Raw genomic sequence first — 23,004 nt, 5'->3', positions numbered from 1 at the left:
AAAGTACTTTAGGGAGGTGAGGATTTGGGATGAATGTAGGCAGAAAGTAGATAGATTTTTGTTCATGTTGACTCTGAAGTAACTGTAGTATATCCAAGTGGAAACGCATAGCACATGGTTGTCTTCTCAAGCTCTGCAGCTAAGGAGAAAGGTGGAACCCAGTTAATAAAATGTGTGGGTAGTTAAAACCTGGAGTAAGGGAGAATGCTGGAGTGGGGAGGGATGGGGGTCAGGGCTTGGTAGGAAGTCCTTAGCAACCTAATATGTATTGTGAGTCAAGGAATAGATTTCAGTAAAGCAAGCAAGCTGCGATGAGGTGGAGAAAGCACTAGGAGGAAATTCAGAGATACAGAAGCCAAGAGACAAGAAAGGGGCTCCCCACAGGCTCAAGAACTGTAGAGAAGTCAAGATGGAGAGCGAACCATGTGCATTCCGTTTTCACGGGATGATTGGCGACGTTGGCAAGAGCCGTTGTAGTGAAGAAGGCAAGGTGGAGGCCAGGTAGCAGGGATGTAGGAAGTAAGAGATGAAGAAATGCATTTAGATTATCTTTCTAGATGCTAGGAAAGAGAGAGACAAGTACAAGGGATTTTTTTTTCCAGTTGGCTGATATTCAAGTATTTAAAAACTTTTAAAAACCTATTGTAAATGAACTTGGGGGATGTCACAGGATGGTAAACAACTAGGGGAAGTCCTTGATATTGATGAGTGTGGAGGCAGAAATGGAAACTAGCTCTCAAGTGAAGGAGTTCGTTTCTGAAGTGGAAGAAGTGAGGGGAAGCGAGGTGTGGATAGGTAGGGCAGCAGAAGAATGTCCAGGGGGAAGTATTGGAAGCTTCTGGTTTCTTATCTGGAGGACTCAATTTGAAGTAATCAGGGAGGGAGGGCTCCTTTGGAGAGTATTGGATAAGCTCTTACAAAAGGAGAGTATTTTCAGAGTTGTTCTAAAGGAGAGAAATTTTCCGTGGAACATGTGAAAAGGTAAAAGAATGAAGGATTAAATAAATGGACAGAGTCTATGATAGTCTTCTGTTTTTCCTGTAGTAGCAACAAACATTTTCCTTGAAGTCTAAAGACTAATTACTCTCTTGCCCATCCATAGCACTTTGTTCATATAGGAAAGAAAGCACTTAACGACCTTGGGTTATAAAAAGTATATATCAGTCCCCCAGGGCTTCCCTTGTGGCTCAGCTGGTAAAGAATACGCCTGCAATGTGGGAGACCTAGGTTTGATTCTTGGGTTGGGAAGATCCCCTGGAAAAGGAAATGGCTACCCAGTCCAGTATTCTGGCCTAGAGAATTCCATGGTCTGTATTGGGATCACAAAGAGTGGGACACGACTGAGAGACTTTTACTTTCACTTTCATCAGTCCCCCAGGTGAGAATTCTGTTTTTTAAAGATGATTCCTACATTTTTTTCATTATTGTATTTGCACCTCCTGTTAAGTGTTTCAGATCAGATGAGATGGTTTGACCTAGCAGTTTGTATTCATAGAAGTTGTAAGGTCCAATATTTTTGGCATTTGATATAAGTTAATTTTCCCATTTCATTTGTTAATTTATCTGTAACTCCAGCATCATGGATGGTTATACTTATCAATTTCTATCTGATTAGACTGCTGTAGGCATTTCTTGATTATTCAGAGTTTACTTACTCATGATAATTATCTATATGATCCTTTATTTGCTCTGTATATTTTAGATCCTTTCTTCACTGTGCTGTTTCATCAGAAGGCAGTAGGCAAAATAGAGAAAAACCAAATCAAATAATTCCACTGCTTAATAGCTGTTTAACAAATGTTTGTACAGGATGAAGTTGTAGTTAACAGCTGATGAAGCAACATTTTTGGACTGTATTTATTAATTGTTAGTGCAAGGATTATTCAAATTATAGTTGATCCAGGTCAATTTCACTTTGAATTTTATTGACAGCATTTATTAAACTTAAATTGCTTCAGCTATAAAAATGGCTGTATTGATATTACAACAAATACTGCAGTGGAATCAGTGCTTTCTGTATGCTTTAGAAAATTCATTTTCTAAACACAAGTTATAAAGTCACTGAGTGCTTGCTGACCACTTTGTACTCACTTGCTGCTGCTGCTGCTAAGTCGCTTCAGTCGTGTCCGACTCTGTGCGACCCCATAGAAGGCAGCCCACCAGGCTTCCCCGTCGCTTCTAAAAAACTTTGCTGAGGTAACTTAGCTCTTCACTTGTATCTCTTTAATTAAAGGATAATTTTTAGGAGGTATAGTTTGACTCAAACAAATATGAAATGCTCATGTGTCTAAGTTTTTATTTCACACATTAATTAACAAGCAAACCAACAAGATGGTACAACCATCTTGGTTTTAAAAGAGAATTGGAAGGGACTTCCCTGGCAGTCCAGTGGCTAAGACTCTGCACTCCCAGTGCAGGGGGCCTAGGTTTGATCTCTGGTCAGGGAACTAGATCCCATATACCACAACTGAGAATTTGCACACGACAATTAAAGATCCTGCATGCTGTGGCTAAGGACCCAATGCAGTCAAATAAATATTAATTTAAAAAAAGAATTGAAAGAATAGACACATGTACATATAGGCAGTCAGGAATGGTGAAATGAATCTGTGGATAGATGCAAAGTTGGTCAGTGTCCTCAGGGCAATAAAATCTTTTTTTTTCCCCATGCTGTGTGGCATGTGGGATCTTAGTTTTCCAACCAGGGATCAAACCCGTGCCCCGTGCAGTGGAAGCACTGTCTTAACCACTGGACTGCCAGGGAAGTCCCTAAAATGTAATTTTTAAAAAAAATTCCTCTCTTCCAACAGGTCCAAATCAACTGCAGAACAAAGTTTGTTTGTATCTCTATGGTTATGAATCGTTTGCATAACCATCAGTTTTCTACATCTTACAAAACTGTAAAAACAGCCTAGTCTTGGCAAGAGGCCCAGGCTGCTATAGAGTTATTCCAAACGGATCTGTCCGATAAGGCCCAGCACCCCGTTGAAAGGACTCCTGGTAATCTTTTAGTCCATTTCAAAATCATTGACCATAGTTTCTGACACTTCCCTTCCTTTCTAATTCCAGCATCATAACCACTTTCTTCTGTCCTTGTACACTCTATAGTCTCCACCCAGTGCTTATTTCTCAGGGGAAATAATTCATAACTCCAGTGTTTTGAAGAATGCAGTTGGAAGTCCAGGTTTTGTCTAGAGCTTCCTGATATTTAGGTGCCTAGAAATGGAGAGAACTGGGGGAAGGTGAACTGTGGATGACCACAGGGTTGATTTAGACTGCAATTCCCAGAAATGTAACAGTTTAGACCTGCCAGTCAGAGAAGGTCCAGAGCATTACATTAAGATGCTGGAGTGCCTAGTTTTTATAGTATGACCTTACATATTTATAGCACAGTACAGAGCACTTACCAATGTTTTCTCCATTGATGCCGACCACAATTCTGTGAGGGGCTCCCCAGGTGGCGCTAGTAGTAAAGAACCTGCATGCCATTGCAGGAGATGCATGACATGCAGGCTCGATCCCTGAGTCAGGAAGATTCCCTGGAGAAGGGCGTGGCATCCCACCCCAGGATTCTTGCCTGGAGAATCCTGTGGACATAGGAGCCTGGCAAGCTGCAGTCCATAGAGTCACAGAGAGTCGGACATGACTGAAGCGACTTAGCATGCACAATTCTGTGAAGCAGCCCAGTGTTCATTTTTTGATCCTCTTACTTATAGAGAGTAAACCAAGGCATAGAAAGTTAAGCAAATTGCTTAAGGTTTCACCCTGAAAAGTAACAGACAGAGATGGGATTTGTTCTCAGGCTTCTGAGCATTGTTCAGTTCATATTCCATGCTGCAGCCCAGCATTCAATTCAGTGGGCATTTATTGAAGAGTAATTATGTTCCTAGAGTAATAATATCCTGTGCCCCTGATAAAGGAAAATTCTTAAAGATGAACAATTAAAACTAAGGTTTTATTTATATCTGTCAATCCTTTTTTGAAAGGAAACACCAACTCACTGCTTACATGAAAGAAGTCATAAGTGGCTGAAGAATATGGAGAACAAGTACAGTTTGTCCACATTTTTGCACATTCCACATGAAAGGGGACCCATTTCTCAACCTCTCTTTTATAAGGCAACAATCAGTAGTTTATATTATTGAAAAGAGTTGATCTGATACATGCTACTTATTAGTAGTATCCACTCTTGGTTTCAGCTTGCATCTTGTCTTTGTTTTGGGTGGTTTGTGGTTTCTAGAAGAAAGGGACACCTGTAATATATATTTGGAAGTTGTTCCTTAGTTTCAGTGAAATGTGGGAGTGGGAAAATGCCATTCAATTGTGTATAATCCTTTATGATACATGCATACTGAATGTCTGTGGCTGTCTGTATTTTGCAATGGAAAAATAGCTGTAGAGAATATTTTTTTTTCTTAATCCTTAGCATTCTAAGGCTTACCATCCTAGTGGAAAGATGTGATGTGATTCATGTGATTTACTTTTTATATTTAAGTACAGTGGAGCCTGCTACCTTTTTTGGAAATGCAACCTAGGGATAGAAATAAACTTCCTATCAGTTTAGCAAGTTCTATTTGGAGAAAATGTATAGAAGTTGAGACTGAATATATTATTTGGTTTTACTTTCAATTTAAAAATTTTCTCATAGTAAAGTCAGTATTTTTCTTTAAATATCAGAATACACAAGCTTCAGAGTTTCCAAAGCCAGATACTACATCTGCATGTTCTAACACAGTTGCTGAGTTTATTCCCAGGATACATGAGAATGTATATTTTGTGTTAGTGGGAATGAATAAAGAAGAGGTACAGTGTTGTCTATCAGCTGAGCACATTAATATTAAAATAATTTGTTCTTTTCACTTCACCCATCTTCCCTATAGTTGCTTACTTGCTTAAGTGAACAATAGAAGCACTTGTCTTTATCTTAAGAATTTGTAACATACCTAAGATCTCATAGTATTCTGTATGAAATGAAACAATTTTATTTCTCTTTTCCAGGTTCAGCTCAACTAATATTTAATGCAATCAAATCGGTAGAATATACCCTTTGCAATCAAACCGTTGTCATCCCATGTTTTGTTAATAATGTGGAGACGAAGAACATTACTGAATTGTATGTCAGATGGAAATTTAAAGGAGAAAACATTTTCATCTTTGATGGAAGTCAGCGGATGTCCAAGCCCAGCAGTAACTTTTCTAGTGCACAAATCGCTCCATCAGAATTACTGCGTGGCATTGCCTCTTTGAAGATGGCTAAAAGTGATGCCGTCTTAGGAAACTACACTTGCGAAGTAACGGAGTTGAGCAGAGAAGGGGAAACCATCATAGAACTAAAATATCGTGTTGGTAAGACTTCTATAAAGTTTCCCTGTTATTTCTTCTGCAGCAACATGATCCTGTTAAAGGAGGGTAAAATGGGGCTAGGAACTTCTTTGAATCAAAAAGCATACTATTAATACTTAATGTTGGAGTGTTTAGCAGCATTAAGATCATGAGTTTTATCTTATTTGCTCTTCTCCTTTTCTCAATAAATCTCCTTTGTTGGTTGATAATTTGTGCATTGTATGGTCCTCAGACTTTAGGTCTGAGGACTGTGACATTTGCAGGGAGCAGTCCAGGGGTCATGTCCTCTGAGGTTTTGTTTGCTGCCATCAGAAGTATTTTCTTTCATGTGATTTATTTTCAAGCCTTTTTCCCAATTATTTCACCTTTTTGTTTTTTAACCTTACACTTTGATCAAGGGTTGCCAAGTCCCAAACATGCTTCCTCTGGAAAGAACAGATTAGGAGGAGAATAAGAATATTAAAAATCATGTTATCATAGCTGATTCCTTGAGATTTCCTGTGCTTAGCCTTGCTTTGGTGTTGTTCCCCCCTCCCCACCTTGGCTAAGAAGTGGGAGAGCTAGGGATTCAATTTAATATATTTAAATTCAGCTTTGATTATAGTAGCACGATCCTGCCCTTTCTGAGTTGGTGAGTTGCATAAAGCAGTAAAGTTAGCTGAGTAAAAAGTTTTCATTTCTTTCCTATTCCTTGCAGTGCCAGCTAAGTTCTTCAGCCACACAGAGGTACATTTCAGCTTTCTGTTTTGAAATCTCTATTTAGAATTGCTAGCTATATTACTGATCTCAGGATTAGACCATATTTTGAGAACCTGCTCTTTTCGTGGACTCAGATCGGTTCCATTGGATCCACTATTTGCCTCTGTTCTTCTTGCATTTACCATTAATAAATGTCTCTTACCACACTGGGAATGAGGTGCTTGGGTTGATAGAATCCTTTAACATTGCTTAGTATTATGAAATCAGCAGATCCGGGTTATATCCCCTATTCTGCAACCTAACTGTTCACCTTTATGCTGTTGAGCAGTTACTTTGCCAAGTCAAGTTACCTCATCTCTAACATGGGGATGAAGATAGATTCCTGCCTTTATGTCTTATCCTAACAGTCTGATGAGCACCAAATGAGGTCCCTTGTGTACAAGCACTATGTGAACTGAAGTGCTTTATAGGTGTGAATTGTGTTCTTGGGATGTTTGTTTTATAAAGGATGGTGTCAAGCTGTGAAGCTGGCCTGCGGTTGTAAGAGGGATTCTTGCACCATGAGGAGAGGCTGAGAGATGGCTTAGAGTAGGCTAGCAGAATCTGGAAGGCTTTTCTGCTCAGAAATCTCTCTTACATTGTATCTTGTATTAAGTTGTACTAATTTAGGCTGAAGAGCTTTTTTTGTTTTATTTATTTTAAAGTATACCTTTCAACAGGGGGTCGAATCTGGAATTGCATAATCTAATATCTAGTTGAAACTTTTTCTGAAGGAATGTACAGTTTTATTGGAATGAAAAAACAAGACATAGGGATCAATCATTTGGTAGTTGTGTAGGTCACCGAGAGGTAATCTCAAGATATGAGACTCGAAAGGCCAGGAGATGGAATGAAATGAATGGGAAAGGAATACCAGCATCTGGAGATGAAGAGAAAGTGTATAATTTTGTGTGTCTGTGATTGTTTTATTTTTCTTTATTTTCAAAGTACCCTATAAAAATATGAACTATGTTTACTTTGGGACCATTCAAATGAGGAAGTATTATTTGGAGAGAAGTATTCATTGGAGGAAGTATTCATTGAGGAAGTATTCATTGGTGAGAATGTATGAAATTCCACCAGAGGTCTCAGACATTTGGCTTTGCACTCATTGTTTATTTTTTGAAATAACTATAGACTCATAGGAAGTTCACAGAAATAAAAAATTCACAAAAATAAAACAGAACAGTACTGGGTGCTGTGTACTCTTTTCTAAGTTACCCCTAATGCTTAAATCTTGTGTAACTTTAAAAAAAAACAAAACTGGGAAGTTGACAGTGGTACAATATGTGGGTATTTCTTTGTCATTTTGTGATATGTATATTTGTGTAACTACCACTGCAATCAGGACGTAGAACGATTTCTTTAGCACAAAGCTCTCCCTCACGCTGACCTGGCAAGGACTGATTTGTTCCCCTTGTCCATAGTTTTGTCACGTTAGTGCTGTTATGTAAATGGAATCATACAGTGTGTAATCTTTTGAGACTGGCTTTTTTCGGTCAGCACAGTGCCCTTGAGATCTAACCAAGTTGTTGCCTGTATCAGTTTGTTCTCTTTCTGTGTTTTTTGGCTGAGTAATATTCCATGGTATAGGCATATCACAGCTTGTTTAACTGTTCACCTGTTTTAGGACATCTTGAGTGTTTCCAGTTTTTGGCTATTACAATCATGTAGAGGTTTTTTAGGTGGGCATAGTGTTCACCTCTCTGAATAAGTACAGATTATTTGGTTGTTTGCATGTGTATGCTTAGTTTTTAAGGGAACCATCGAACTGGTTTCCAGAGTGGTTGGTCCATTTGACACCCCATCAGCAGCATATGAGTGATCTCATTTCTTCACCTCCTTGCTAGCATCTGCTGTTGTCATATCATTGTTTTGCATCCATTTTTTACTGGGAAAAAAAAAAAAAAGAACCTTCTTCCGACAAAAAGTTAACTGGAGCAGGACTGTTACAGTGGAATACAAATGTATTGTGATAATGGAACTTGCCCTCATATGGACATTGGGGATTTAGGCAATAGAAACCAATTTTTTAGGCATAGATGAGGAACTGAAATTGTGTCATAGAGAATTATACTTAGTAGAATGTGGATTAAAGGTGGCCATTCTTTGTGCCATTCTTTTAAGTATTTTAGAACTACTGTCAAATATATAGAAAATCTTTTATATATATATATTTTATATACCTCTGGTGCCTATGTATAGTATGGTACCATGGACAGAGCACAGGACTCAAATTTAGAAAGCTTTTTATATACATTTTTATTTTCTAGTTCAAGAAAATTTGGATAAGAAAGTCAACCTGTCAGGCCCTCTGTTTTTACCCACTAAATGCAGACCATTTCATCAAAGTCTTTCTCAAAATGTCTTGCTTACTTAACCAGAGATTTATTGAGCACCTACTGTGTGCTGGGCAGTGTCCTGGGCACTGGATTCAGTGATGACTAAGGCGAGATCCCTGATTTCAGGGAAGTGATAGTACAGTACCGCGGTAAAATAATCTTATAAGACCAAGTAGTTTATGTTTATTGTGTCTTTAATTTAAGAACTCTGGGAGTTAGTTATAAGTCTTACCATTTAACACATGAAGTAAGAGATTTTGAGTACTTGTTCAAAATCAGTGTCATAGCCAAGATTTTAACCTAGTTTTGTCTTTCTTTAAAACCAGTATGTTTACTACCACTGCATATGGTTGCCATGAAAACATCTTGTAAACAACCAAATTACTAAATGTAAATAATAATAGTTATATAATGTGTTACTCTTATTTGTATGTATAGTATAGTGATTCAAAAACTTAGAAGCATAAATCTTTACTTTTTTCTGAGTAAGCTCTTAGGGTTTTGTTTTAAAAGGTCTGTTCAAGTTTAGAAAAGTTGCCATTTCCGTTATTATCAACATGAAATGTGTTATGTTCCTAATGTTGACATGAAGGCATTTTGAGATCCTTGTGTTGGTTTTCTAGTGCATGTGCAAACAACCACAAATGTAGCAGCTTTAAACTGCACCCATTTATTAGCTCAGCACTTTGCAGATCACAGTTGTGGTCATGGTATAACTAGGTTCTCCATTCAGTCTTATGAGGCTAAAATCAAGATGTTTGAAGGCTGTGCTCAGGGTATGTTCCAAGCACACATGGTTGTGGAAAAATTAATTTCCTTGTGGTTGTAGAACTGAGGTCCCTGTTTCTTTGCTGGATGTCTGATGAGGGCTTCGCTTAGTTCCTAGAGGTTGCTCCATTCTTGCTCCAGAACCTCTTCCATATTTAAAGTCAGCTAAGAATAATCTTCTTCTTATTGATTCCTTTGCACATGTTGATTTTTTATTTTTTTTGGCTAGAACAATCCAGATCCTTTTAAGGTCTTATTAGGTTTGCCTCCTCTCCCTCAAGAATAATCACTCTTTTTCAAAGTCAGCTGATTGGGGACCTTAATTTACAGTCAGCAAAATCCCTTTGCCATGTGACACAACATAATCATGGGAATGAAATCCATCATGTTCACAGGCCCCATCCCTCAAGGGGAAGGAGTTTTTAAAAAAAAAAGGCTTGCAGGGGACAGGGTTTGGGAACCACCTTAGAATTCTGGCTTTGATTAAATAATTAGGGATTATATCTTAGCCAAGTCAATGCATCAGAAAAACCCCTACACAATCCTAAAGCATCACTAAAAATGTGGCTTGAATTTATTGTGATCTTCTTTTATGGAAATGTGTTCTTTGTGCATGGAGGTGTACCTTGTATATATTTGAAGGAGTTGTTGTTGTTTAGTCACTAAGTTGTGTCCAACTCTTTTGCAACCCCATGGACTGTAGCCTTCCAGGCTCCTCTGTCCATAGGATTTCCCAGGTAAGAATACTGGAGTGGGTTGCCATTTCCTTCAGATCCAGGGATGGAACTCACATCTCCTGCATTGACAGGTGGATTCTTTACCACTGAGCGACCAGGAAAGTGATCATATACATGAGTTCAGTTCAGTTCAGTTGCTCAGGTGTCCGACTCTTTCGATCCCATGAACCACAGCATGCCAGGTCTCCCTATCCATCACCAACTCCCGGAGTTCACCCAGACTCATGTCCATTGAGTCGCTGATGCCATCCAACCATCTCATCCTCTGTCGTCTGCCGGGGTCCAGCCCTGGCTGGATCCAGGGATTCCCTCGGGAGGATGGCGTTGGTGAAAGGATAGATAAAAAGAGAAAAAGATAAGGAAAGAATTTTGCAGTTAAGAAAATAGAGGAGAGAAAAGAGGCTGATATTTCTTGGTTTACGCAGAAAGCCAATAAAGCCCCAGCACAGGACTTGCTCTGTTCACGTAGGCCACAGGCGCCCTCTCAAATAGCTGAAGGTGCCCCACATTAGGCACCTTCTCGAGTGGGTCTTAGAAGCCCAGGCAGGAAAGTGAACGCAGAGGGCCCCTCCGCTCCAGGAGATCAGCCTGAAAAGGAAAAGGAAAGAGAAAGAATGACATGGGGAGACCAAGCTTCGGTGAGCAAGGCCCGCACTTTATTTTCCAAAGTAGTTTTTATACCTTAAGTTGTGCATAAAGGATAATGGGGGAAGGGGTAGAGTCATGCAAGGTCAGCAGTCCTTGATCCTTATGGAAGCCAGGCTTTCTTTCTGCAAACTTATCATATGCAAAAGTTTTAGGTGATTTACATCATCTGGCCAGGAGGCCTGTTAACTTTTCTTGAGAAAACTTATTTTTCTCTAAAGGTGATTATTCTAAAGTCAGGCGCCACCCTCCAAAAGCATTAGATAAAGTTGCATTCCTACAGGGAAAAAGTGTGGTGGGCTATAACAAGAAAAGAATTAACTCAAGGGTCCAAGGTTACAAACATTAAAGCTACTACTTACATTTCTATACACCAACTATATTAATCAATACACTCCTAGGGACACAGTAGGTAAGGGATATGGAAACTTGGCAGCAAGCATTAGCTCAACAAAGAAATCCTCTACTAGTTCTATTTTAACGATTTTAACTCTCTGAGAAGCTCTGCATTGTTAGAATATCTTAAGCTTCCCGTGCCTTTCATGGTTGGGAGGCTGTGAATCTGAACAAACCTGTCAGGCAAGCTAGAAAGTCATCAGAGGGGTTTGAATTGAAACACTCCTATTATGCCCAGGAGACTTATTAATTAGAGTTTCAAGTTGATTTTCTTACAGAGAAAGGTGGTCGGGGATAGCCCCCCGTTAATGTCAGAAGAGTTGGTGAAAGTCATAAAATAGTAAAACAGACAGATTTTGGTTTTGGGGTAGATGCTCAGGCAGGTCCGGAGGGCAGACCCCCTCGAGCTCTGACTCGCCTTGCCCATCAGAGCTCTCCTGCATGACCTTGTCATGGGTGGGGACTCCCGTGCTGGCTCCCGGCAGTCATCCCCTTCTCCTCCCGCCCCCAATCCCCCCCAGCATCAGAGTCTTTTCCAATGAATCAACTCTTCACATGAGGTGGCCAAAGTATTGGAGTTTCAGCTTCAACATCAGTCCTTCCAATGAACACCCAGGACTGATCTCCTTTAGGATGGACTGGTTGGATCTCCTTGCAGTCCAAGAGACTCTCAAGAGTCTTAAACACCACAGTTCAAAAGCATCAATTCTTCGGTGCTCAGCTTTCCTTATAGTTCAACTCTCACATCCATACATGACTGCCGGAAAAACCATAGCCTTGACTAGATGGACCTTTGTTAACAAAGTAATGTTTCTGCTTTTTAATATGCTATCTAGATTGGTCATAACTTTCCTCCCAAGGAGTAAGTGTCTTTTAATTTCATGGCTGCAATCACCATCTGCAGTGATTCTGGAGCCCCCAAAAGTAAAGTCTGACACTGTTTCCCCTGTTTCCCCATCTATTTCCCATGAAGTGATGGGACCAGATGCCATGATCTTAGTTTTCTGAATGTTGAGCTTTAAGCCAACTTTTTCTCTCTCCTCTTTCAGTTTCATCAAGCGGCTCTTTAGTTCCTCTTCACTTTCTGCCATAAGAGTGGTGTCATCTGCATATCTGAGGTTATTGATATTTCTCCTAGCAATCTTGATTCCAGCTTGTGCTTCTTCCAGCCCAGCATTTCGCATAATGTACTCTGTATAGAAGTTAAGTAAGCAGGGTGACAATATACAGCCTTGATGTACTCCTTTTCCAATTTGGAACCAGTCTGTTGTTCCATGTCTAGTTCTAACTGGTGCTTCCTGACCTGCATATAGATTTCTCAAGAGGCAGGTCAGGTGGTCTGATATGCCCATCTCTTTCAGAATTTTCCACAGTTTATTGTGATCCACACAGTCAAAGGCTTTGGCATAGTCAATAAAGCAGAAATAGATGGTTTTCTGGAACTCTCTTGCTTTTTTGATGATCCAGCAGATGTTGGCAATTTGATCTCTGGTTCCTCTGCCTTTTCTTAAAACCAGCTTGAACATCTGGAAGTTCACGGTTCACGTGTTGCTGAAGCCTGGCTTGGAGAATGTTGAGCATTACTTTACTAGCATGTGAGATGAGTGCAACTGTGCGGTAGTTTGAGCATTCTTTGGCATTGCCTTTCTTTGGGATTGGAGTAAAAACTGACCTTTTCCAGTCCTGTGGCCACTGCTGAGTTTTCCAAATTTGTGGGTGTATTGAGCGCAGCACTTTCACAGCATCATCTTTTAGGTCATATACATAATTTTATATAAAACATTGGTTTTACCCTAGAATCTCATTTTATATTTGAATATCCAATTCAGTGATCATCATACTTTTCCCATCTTACCAGTTAGAGGTACCATGTTTATGTCAATGAGAGAAGATAAATTACAGTAGTGATTTTAAACTGAGTAAGTTGTGGACACCCACCCCCTACCCCCATAGCCACACACACACAATTGTTGGAGTAAAAGCTGAGAGGGCAGTGTATGTAAAGTGAAGTGAAACAAAAGTCACTCAGTCATGTCCAACTCTTTATGACCCCATGGACTGTATAGTCCATGGAATTCTCCAGGCCAGAATACTGGAGTGGGTAGCCTTTTCCTTCTCCAGGGGATCTTCCCAACCCAGGGATCAAACCCAGGTCTCCTGCATTGCAGGTGGGTTCTTTACCAGCTGAGCCACAAGGGAAGCCCAGGAATACTGGAGTGGGTAGCCTATCCCTTCTCCAGTGATCTTCCCAACCCAGGAATGGAACCGGGGTCTCCTGCATTGCAGGCAGATTCTTTACTAACTGAGCTATGAGGGAAGCCCTGGAGAGTATGTGATGTTTGGATAAACCCCAGGTGGTTTTGATAAGTTTCAGTTAAGAATCACTTAGTCAATAATGTTATTTATTCATAATCCTACCCCACATCTTTGAAATAGCTCTTATACGTGTTATTTCTGCCTAGAGGTATAGAGTCAGCTGTTAGTCATCTAGTCTGTTTCCCCATCTAATTCATGATTTCCTTCTATCATACCGTAAGTAGTTGGTCATTCAGACTTTTTACATAAATGTTTGACATGAGGAAGCTGTTACTTCCCAAAGGATTTTAGTCTATTATTAGGCAGTTCTAATTCTTCCTGAAATCAAACTAAAGCTTGCAACCCTTCAATTTCTCACTCACTAGGAGGGCTGTGGTATTTCTCACCCAAGTTTCTTCTCTAAGGTAAAAATCCCCAGTTCTTTCAGTCATTGCTCATAGTTTCAGCATCCCCATTCTAGTCACTTTCCTTTGTAACAGTTCCCTATTATGACTTTAAATTTGATGAGTAAACTGAACACAAGACTGGACTGCATTTGTCAAACACATCCTACCTTTGTGCTACTACCTGACTGCTGCATTAACTTTCTGATAAGTCCTGTTTCTCTGTAATCCATTCTCCTCATGGCTACCAAGGAAGATTTTAAGTAAATCATTTTTCTGTTTGACGCTTTCCAATAACTTTTCATTGTAGAATAAAATCCAAACTTTCTAAACAAGCTAATAAGACCCAGCATGATGTTAATCCCAGCAAACTCTTTCCATCTCATCGTGTATCATTAAATTTTAGTCACACTGGCCATCATTTAGTTGCTCAAACTTGCTGTTCCTTTGGTGTATCTTCTCCCCTGTCTGGAAATGGCAGGCTATTTCCAGTCCAAGGTTTGGGGCCAGTTCCTCTCCCCAGAGGCCTTTCCTTACTACCCACAAGAGTCTTGTCCCTCAGCCCCTCCCCCTCCTCAAGGCTTGGCTTCACCTAGCTTGTTCACTGCTGAATCTCAGATACCTAGAAGAAATCCTATCCATGCATGCATTCTCACTTGCTCAGTTGTGTCCAACCCTTTGTGACAATATGGACTGTAGCCTGCCAGACTCCTCCCTCCATGGGATTTTCCTGGCAAGAATACTGGAGTGGGTTACCATTCCCTTCTCCAGGAGATCTTCCCAATCAAGGGAACTGAACCACATCTCCTTTATCTCCTGCATTGCAGGCAGATTGTTTAACCACTGAGCTGCTGGGGAAACCCACCCTACCCATGGTGGGCTTTTAATAAATTTTGTGTAATAAATGAAAAATGAGTGGTCAGACCAGGTCAAACATACTTCTTATTTTCACTGGTAGATTTCTGTTAATAAATGCCAAGAATGTTGAATATCATTCTGTTGTGTAGGCAGGGAGGCCTGTGAAATAACATTTCCTTCTCAGCCCATCTTGAACATGAGATCAAATACTGGCTGTATCTTGAAAGCAGCAACCACAGGATTTACTGTCAGACCAGAAGTAGGGTGTGAGAGAAACCGTGGAGTCAAGGATGATTCCAAGGCTTTTAGCTTGAGCAACTGGAGAAATGGGGTCACCACTACTGAAATGGGGAAACTGAGAGGGTAGGTTTGGTGAAGGAGTAGGGGGAACTTGTGTCAGAAGTCAGTTGCTTAATTATCTAGACCTTAGTTTCCCATATGATAAGGAGGGGTTAATTAATCCTCCTGTAATAATTGTGAGGATTTGGGGAGTTAATGATATACACAACTCAAAACAAAATAATAAAGGAAGTAGAGAAAAATAAGTCAATTAAGAATAATCATTAAATCATAGAGCTTTTACTAAATCCTTTGGGCATTTAGATGTGAAAACCTAGGGATAATTCATAAAGGTTTCTCTTGGTAGGATTTTAGACTGAATTGAAATGGATTTTTCTTGGTAAAGGAAGATGCTCAGTAATTGTTGGAAATTAAGGTATTAATTCAGAAGACATCTGTCTCTTGGTAGAGACCTGCAACCATGAGAGCATCCACCCCTCACCCAAAAAAGCTGTCTTTCATTCACTCACTATTTTTTGACTGTTGGGACCTTCAGCAACAAACCAATTGAATCTCTGCATGTGTAGGGCAAAATGTTAGATTATGGAAAGCAAATATCTGTGAGATAGAGTTTATAACATTATTATATTCTGTGGATTATTGTTAACATCTACCAGAGCTTAACATTATAAGCTAAGGTGGGAAATGCATAGTTAGCCTTACTGTATGAAAGCCAGATAGTTTCCTTACTTGCTGATAAAGAGGCAGAACAGTGGAAGATTTGAAAGAGTTAATTTTAGAAGAACATGAGTGCTTGCTTTGGATAAAATTAGGATTTCCCTCTATACAGACAAACTCTGAAATGCTTTCAGTGCATTTACTTTGCTTTATTGTTAGAGAAGAAATTTCACAGGTAAAATTATGGTCTTAAGATGCAACTAAACTTAATTTTTTTAAAGTACTCAACAAACCTTCTTTGAAGACTTAACATCACAATTTCTTTTATATAGAATGTATCATTTTATAATATCATTCTCTAGGTAACTTGTAACACACTTAATTGTTGTTGTTGTTCGGTCACCAAGTCGTATCCGACTCTTTGTGATCCCATGGACTGCAGCATGCCAGCCTTCCCTGTCTTCTACTATCTCCCACAGTTTGCTCAAGTTCATGTCCATTGAGTCGGTAATGCTGTCTAACCATCTCATCCTCTGCTGTCCTCTTCTTTTGTCTTAATCTTTCCCAGCATCAGGGTCTTTTTTAATGAGTCGGCTCTTTGCACAATTAATAGAAGCTTCCTTAATAGCTTAGTTGGTAAAGAATCCGCCTACAATGCAGGAAACCCATGTTCGATTCCTGGGTCAGGAAGATCCGCTGAAGAAGGGATAAGCTAACACACTCTGGTATTCTTGGGCTTCCCTTGTGGCTCAGCTGGTAAAGAATCTGCCTGCAATGCGGGAGACCTGGGTGTGATCCGTGGGTTGGGAAAATCCCCTGGAGAAGGTAAAGGCTACCCACTCCAGTATTCTGGCCTGGAGAATTCCATGGACTGTAAAGTCCATGGGGTTGCAAAGAGTCAGACACGACTGAGTGACTTTGACTTCACTTCACTTAATACCTAAAGCCCCTCATGTTACTTTACACGTAAACAATCATTTGAGGCCTAATTATTCATAAATGCATCTTCTAATCTAGAGTAAGTTTAAGAAAAGCTAGGGCTCACATCTGTCCGGTTTTAGTCAGAGTAAGGTGAAGGTACCCAGTAGTATAACTTCCTCACTTTGATACCCTGAGTCAGTCTTTACAGAAAGGCGTCACTGTTAGCTTAAGATAAATTCTTGGCATTTACATGTAACAGGTATTCATTGTAGCAGTGCATAATTATAATTGTAGTTAATGTTTACTGAGCACTTGGTAAGTGCCAAGGTTTTTTTATGTATTAACTTTGTTAGCAGTCACAATAGTCCAGTGTAACAATGAGGACACTGAAGAACAAGAGGGGTTAAGACTTTGTTCAAGGTCACAGAGATTGTAAATTAGCGTTGCGTTTCAAAGCCAGACACTGTGGCTGTAGAACCTTGTTCTTAATTCCTGTGCCGTACCACCTCCTTCTAGAAGTCATAGGTTAGGGAAAACGTGGTGCAAAGCACTTACATAAATAATTTTTTGTTTCATAAGTAAAATTTGTTGTATAAGTAAATTATATGTATAGTTTGTTTATTTTAAAGGTGAACTTTTAATTCAATTATTTTTATTTTCCATCTCCACAATAATATACATTGTTGACTAGTCACAGTTAGGATTTATAAAGTGATTATAGTAAGTGTTAATTGTGATTTTTGTTTTCTTTCTTCCCAGTTTCATGGTTCTCTCCAAATGAAAATATCCTCATTGTTATTTTCCCAGTTTTGGCTATACTTCTGTTCTGGGGACAGTTTGGTATTGTGAGTAAGTATTTATTTCTATTTTTCATTTATGTTTTACTGGTTAAATTGTTGTTTCTGGGAGGCAGTGTTGGCAAAATGTTTAATTTAGCTGAACTGTATTAGCAAGTATGATATTGTGATAAGTAAGAATGTGCAATCAATATTAATATTCTCCTTGAAGTCTATATTGTCCTTCATAGTTTACTTTGGTTCACTTTTAATTCCACAGAAGGTTTTCATTTTTTAACTTCTTAAGAATTAGCATTGTGAATCCTGATAATAACAGTACCTTGACTCAGCTGGTTTTAATGTTTACAGAACATATATAAAAATATTATTTTCTTTGGTAAAGATATGGTTACAGTCTTCATTGGTGATAAGATAGGATGTTGTAGAAGAAGGAATCAAGATGGCAGCATATGCACACCCTGAGCTTACAACCTCCCCTGGCACATCAAAGTTATAATACAACTGTTTTCAGAGCAGCTGTCTCTGAGAATGACCCAAAGACTGATAGAGAACATATTCTACAACTGTAAAGAGGAAACCACAACCAGATGAGTAGGAGGGGCAGAGATGTGGTCTGGTCAGAACCCACACTTGGGGTCCTTAAGTGGGAGGAAAATCACAGCAGTGGAGATCCTCCCTGAGGGGTCAAGCCCCACATCTGGCTCCCCATCCTGGAGGTCCTAAACCAAGTATGTGTGTGTGTGTGTGTGTGTGTGTGTGCGCGTGCACGCATGCATGCATGCACACACGCACATGCATTCAGTCATGTCTGACTCTTTGTGACCCCATGGACTGTAGCCCACCAGGCTTCTCTGTCCATAAAATTTTCCAGGCAAGAACAGTGCAGTTCAAGTGCCCAAAGCATCTGACCTTGAATACTGGTGGGACTTAGGTTTGGGAGAACCAGTGACTGTGGTATACCAAGACTTTGCTCTTAAAGGGTGTGTCCAAAAGCATATTTGCTTCAAGTCCCAGCACAGAGGTAGCACTTGACAGCTGTCTGGGTCAGACCCAGTGACTTTTCATGGAGAGCCTTGCTAGGAGACCATAGGCAGCTGGGATTACCCCCCAGAACTGAGATGCTGGTGGCAGCCATTTTTGTGATCTTGTAGTACCCCTCTTGATGCCTGAGCTGGTGGGCACCATGTTGGAATTGTCTCTCTCACATATTAGCACCTGGGGCTGGCACAGCCCACCAGCAGTCATGAGACTGGTAATAGTCATAGACTGACAGGTTGCACAGCCAGCAGTGTTGGGAAGTCTATCATGCCTACCAGTGTGCCTGCAGGAGTCAGCCTCACCACAATAGAAGAGCACACACAGGAGATACTTCTGGTGCATCTGGCTCTGGTGGCCATAGAGAACCTTGACACTGGGCCCCATAAGACATCTCCCACATAAGGCCACTTATCTAAGATTAGGAGGTGTAATGGACCTACCTAATATCTAGAAATAAACAGAGAATTAGGCAATATGAGGAGACAGAGGAATATGTTTCAAATGAAAAAACAAGAGAAACTCTCAGAAAAAGAGCCAAATGAAACAGATAAGCAATTTTCCTGATAAAGTGTTTAAGGTAATAATCATAAAGATGCTTACTAGTCTGGAGAAGAATGGATGAAAACAGTGAAAACTTCAACAAGGAGTTAGAGAATAGAAGAAAAGAATCCATCAGAACTGAAGAATACAATAACTGAAGTCAAAAGTACGGTCAGTTCAGTCTTTCAATCATGTCCATCTCTTTGTGATCCCCTGGACTGCAGCATACCAGCCTTCCCTGTACCATCTCCTGGAGCTTTCTCAAACTCATGCCCATCGAGTCAGTGATGCCATCTATCTCGTCCTAGGTCATCCTCAAAGGACAAAGGATTGTCACTTAAAAAGTGAAGGTTAAATGACAAAAAATAATTTTTATAAAATCAAATGTAACTATATACAGTGAGTGTTATTTGTGTGTACAGAATAGAAAGATATAAATATGACATCAAAAACATAAAACATGGTTTGAGAGTAGGGAGGAGTAAAAACAGTTTCAGAATGTATTTGAACTTCAGGGACTATTAACTTAAAATAATCTGCTGATAGATCCATGTATGTAAACTTCATGATAACCACAAACCAAAAGCCTATAATATATACACAAAAAGTAAAGGAGAAGGAGCCCAAACACAAAACTAAAAATCATCAAACCATGAGGGAAGAAACTAAAAGAAGAAAGAAACAGAAAAGAACTACAAAAGCAACCAGAAAATAATTAACAAAATGGCAATAAAAGTGCATACCTATCAGTAATCACTTTAAATGTAAATGGATTAAATGCTCCAACCAAGAGACACAGGATGGCTGATTGGACACAAAAACAAGATCCATCTATGTGCTGCCTACAAAAAACTCACTTCAAACCCAAAGACATACATGGTCTGGAAATAAAAGGCTGGGAAAATATGTTGATGCAAATGGAAACAAACAGAAAGCTGAACAGCTGTACTCATATCAACCAAAATAGACTTTAAAACAAAGACTTTAATAGAAGACAAAAAAAGAGAAGGTGTTACATAAGGACAAATGGCTCAATCCAAGAAGAGGATATAACATTCAAAAGTATTTATGTATCCAACAAAGGAGCACCTAATGTATATAAAGCAAGTATTAACAAATAATAGGAAAATTGACAGTAATACAGTAGTTGGTTACTTTGATACTCCACTTCATCAGTGAATAGATCATCTGCACAGAAAATTACTTGTCAGGCTTCATGTAACTTATATATACATACAGATGACTCTTGAGAGTCCCTTGGACTGCAAGGAGATCAACCAATACATTCTAAAGGAGATCAGTCCTGGGTGTTCATTGGAAGGACTGATACTGAAGCTGAAACTCCAATACTTTGGCCACCTCATGCAAAGAGTTGATTCATTGGAAAAGACCCTGATGCTGGGAGGGATTGGGGGCAGGAGAAGAAGGGTATAACAGAGAATGAGATGGCTGGATGGCATCACTGACTCGATGGACATGAGTTTGAGTGAACTCTGGGAGTTGGTGGTGGACAGGGAGACCTGGCGTGCTGTGATTCATGGAGTTGCAAAGAGTCAGACACGACTGAGTGACTGAACTGAACTGAACAGATACACACACACACACACACACACACACACACACACATATATGAGCACACACACACACATATATATATGAGTATACACACATATATAGGATATTCCATTCAAAACCAACATAGTACACACTCTTTTCAAGTGCACAGGGAATATGCTCCAAGATAGATAATGTGCTGGGCCACAAAACAGTCTCAATAAATTTTATAAGATTTACAGACAAGCAAAAGCTGAGACAATTCAGCACCACCAAACCAACTCGTCAACAAATGCTAAAGGATCTTCTTTGGATAGGGAACACAGAAAAAGTTTATAAAAATGAACACAAAACAACAAAGTAAATGGCAAAGGATCATACTTATAAATACTTTAAATGTAAATGGGTTAAATGCCCCAATCAAAAGACAAAGACTGGCCAAATGGATATAAAAACAAGACCCCTGTATATGCTGTCTACAAGAGACCCACTTCAAATCTAGGGACACATACAGACAGAAAGTGAGGGGCTGGAAAAAGATATTTTAGGCAAATGGAGACCAAAAGAAAGCAGGAGTAGCAATACTCATATCAGAAAATAGACTTTGAAATAAAGACCGTAATAAGAGACTAAGAAGGACAGTATATAGTGATCAATGGCTCAATCCAAGAAGAAGATATAACAATTACATATGTGCCCAGCATAGGAGCAACTCAATACATAAGGCAAATGCTAATAAGTATGAGAGGGGAAATTAACAGCAACACAATAATAGTGGGGGCCTTTAGTACCCCACTCACACCTATGGATAGATCAACCAAATAGAAAATTAGCAAGGAAACACAAGCTTTAAATGATACAGAGGACCAGTTAAACCTAATTGATATCTGCATTTCACCCAAAAACAATGGATTTCAACCTTTTCTCAAGTGCACATGGAACAGATAGATCACATCCTGGGTCATATATCTAGCCTTGGTAAATTTTATAAAATTGAAATAATTTCAAGCATCTTTTCTGATCACAATGCAGTAAGATTAGATGTCAGCAACAGCAAAAAAAGGAAAAATACTATTAAAAACACAAACATATGGAGGCTAAACAACACACTTCTGAATAACCAACAGATCACCATGGACAAAATTGAAAAGGAAATCAAAAGAAACAAGTGAAAATGAAAACATGACAACCCAAAATCTATGGGATTCAGTAAAAGCAGTGCTTAGAGGGAGATTCGTAGCAATACAAGCCTATCTTAGAAACAAGAGAAACCTCAAATAAACAACCTAACTTTATACCTAAAGCAACATAGAAAAAGAGCAGTAGAACCCCAAAGTTAGTAGGACAGAAATCATAAAAATAAAAAAAAAAAAGAAATCTTAAAAATCAGAGCAGAAATAAATGAAAAAGAAATGAAGGAGACTGTAGCAAAAATCAATGAAAACTAAAAGCTGGTTCTTTGAGAAGATAAAATAGACAAACCATTAGCTGGACTCATTAAGGGAAAAAGGGAGAACAATCAAATCAGCAAAATTAGAAATGAAAATGGAAAAATCACAACAGACAACACAGAAATACAAAAGGTCATAAAAAACTACTATGAGCAATTATATGCCAATAAAACGGACAACTTGGAAGAAACAAATTCTTTGAAAAGTATAGCCCTCCAAAACTTAACCAGGAAGAAATAGAAAATCTGAACAGACCCATCACAAGCACGGAAATTGAAACTGTATTTAAAAATCTTCCAACAAACAAAAAAGCCCAGGACCAGATGGCTTCACAAGTGAATTCTACCAAAAATTTAGAGAAGATCTAACACCTGTCCTACTCAAACTCTTCCAGAAAATTGCAGAGGAAGGTAAACTCCCAAACTCATTCTATGAGACCACCATCACTCTAATACCAAAACCAGACAAAGATGCCACACAAAAAAGAAAACTACAGGCCAATATCACTGATGAACATAGATGCAAAAATCCTCAACAAAATTCTAGCAAACTGAATCCAACAGTATATTAAAAAGATCATGCATCATGACAAGTGGGCTTTATCCCAGGGATGCAAGGATTCTTCAGTATTCACAAGTCAGTCAATGTGATACACCATATTAACAAATTTAAAGATAAAAACCATATAATTATCTCAATAGATGTGGAGAAAACTTTTGACAAAATTCGTTTTTGTCAACACCCATTTATGATAAAAAAAAACTTCTCCACAAAGCAGGCATATAAGGAACATACCTCAACATAATAAAAGGCGTATGCAACACACCCACAGCAAACATCCTCAATGGTGAAAAATTGAAAGTATTTCCCCTAAAATCAGCAACCAAACAAGGGTGCCCACTCTTACCACTACTATTCAACATAGTTTTGGAAGTCCTAGCCACAGCAGTCAGAGAAGAAAAAGAAATAAAACGAATCCAGATTGGAAAAGAAGAAGTAAAACTCCCACTATTTGCAGATGACATGATCTTCTATATAGAAAACCCTAAAGATACCACCAGAAAATTACTAGAGCTAATCAATTAATATAGTAAAATTGCAGTATATAAAACTAGCACACTGAAATCCCTTGCATTCCTATACACTAACAGTGAAAAAACAGAAATTAAGGAAACAATCCCATTCACCATTGCAACAAAAAGAATAAAATACTTAGGAAT

The 23,004-nt window shown here is 39.1% G+C and overlaps 1 protein-coding gene across 2 annotated transcripts in view; it reads left to right on the top strand.

Annotated features, from left to right (window-relative positions):
• The window catches only part of CD47 (CD47 molecule), a 66,249-nt gene that overhangs the window by 7,869 nt on the left and 35,376 nt on the right, over window positions 1-23,004 (top strand). For both annotated transcript variants that reach the window (XM_027567123.1, XM_027567037.1), the window contains exons 2-3: window positions 4,999-5,346; window positions 17,164-17,253. In XM_027567123.1, the coding sequence (XP_027422924.1) occupies window positions 4,999-5,346; window positions 17,164-17,253 (438 nt within the window). The remainder of the gene's footprint in view (window positions 1-4,998; window positions 5,347-17,163; window positions 17,254-23,004) is intronic.

This window comes from Bos indicus x Bos taurus, chromosome 1 (assembly GCF_003369695.1).
Source record: "Bos indicus x Bos taurus breed Angus x Brahman F1 hybrid chromosome 1, Bos_hybrid_MaternalHap_v2.0, whole genome shotgun sequence".
NCBI classification, from domain to species: domain Eukaryota; kingdom Metazoa; phylum Chordata; class Mammalia; order Artiodactyla; family Bovidae; genus Bos; species Bos indicus x Bos taurus.
This window is presented reverse-complemented; position numbering and strand designations above follow the sequence as displayed.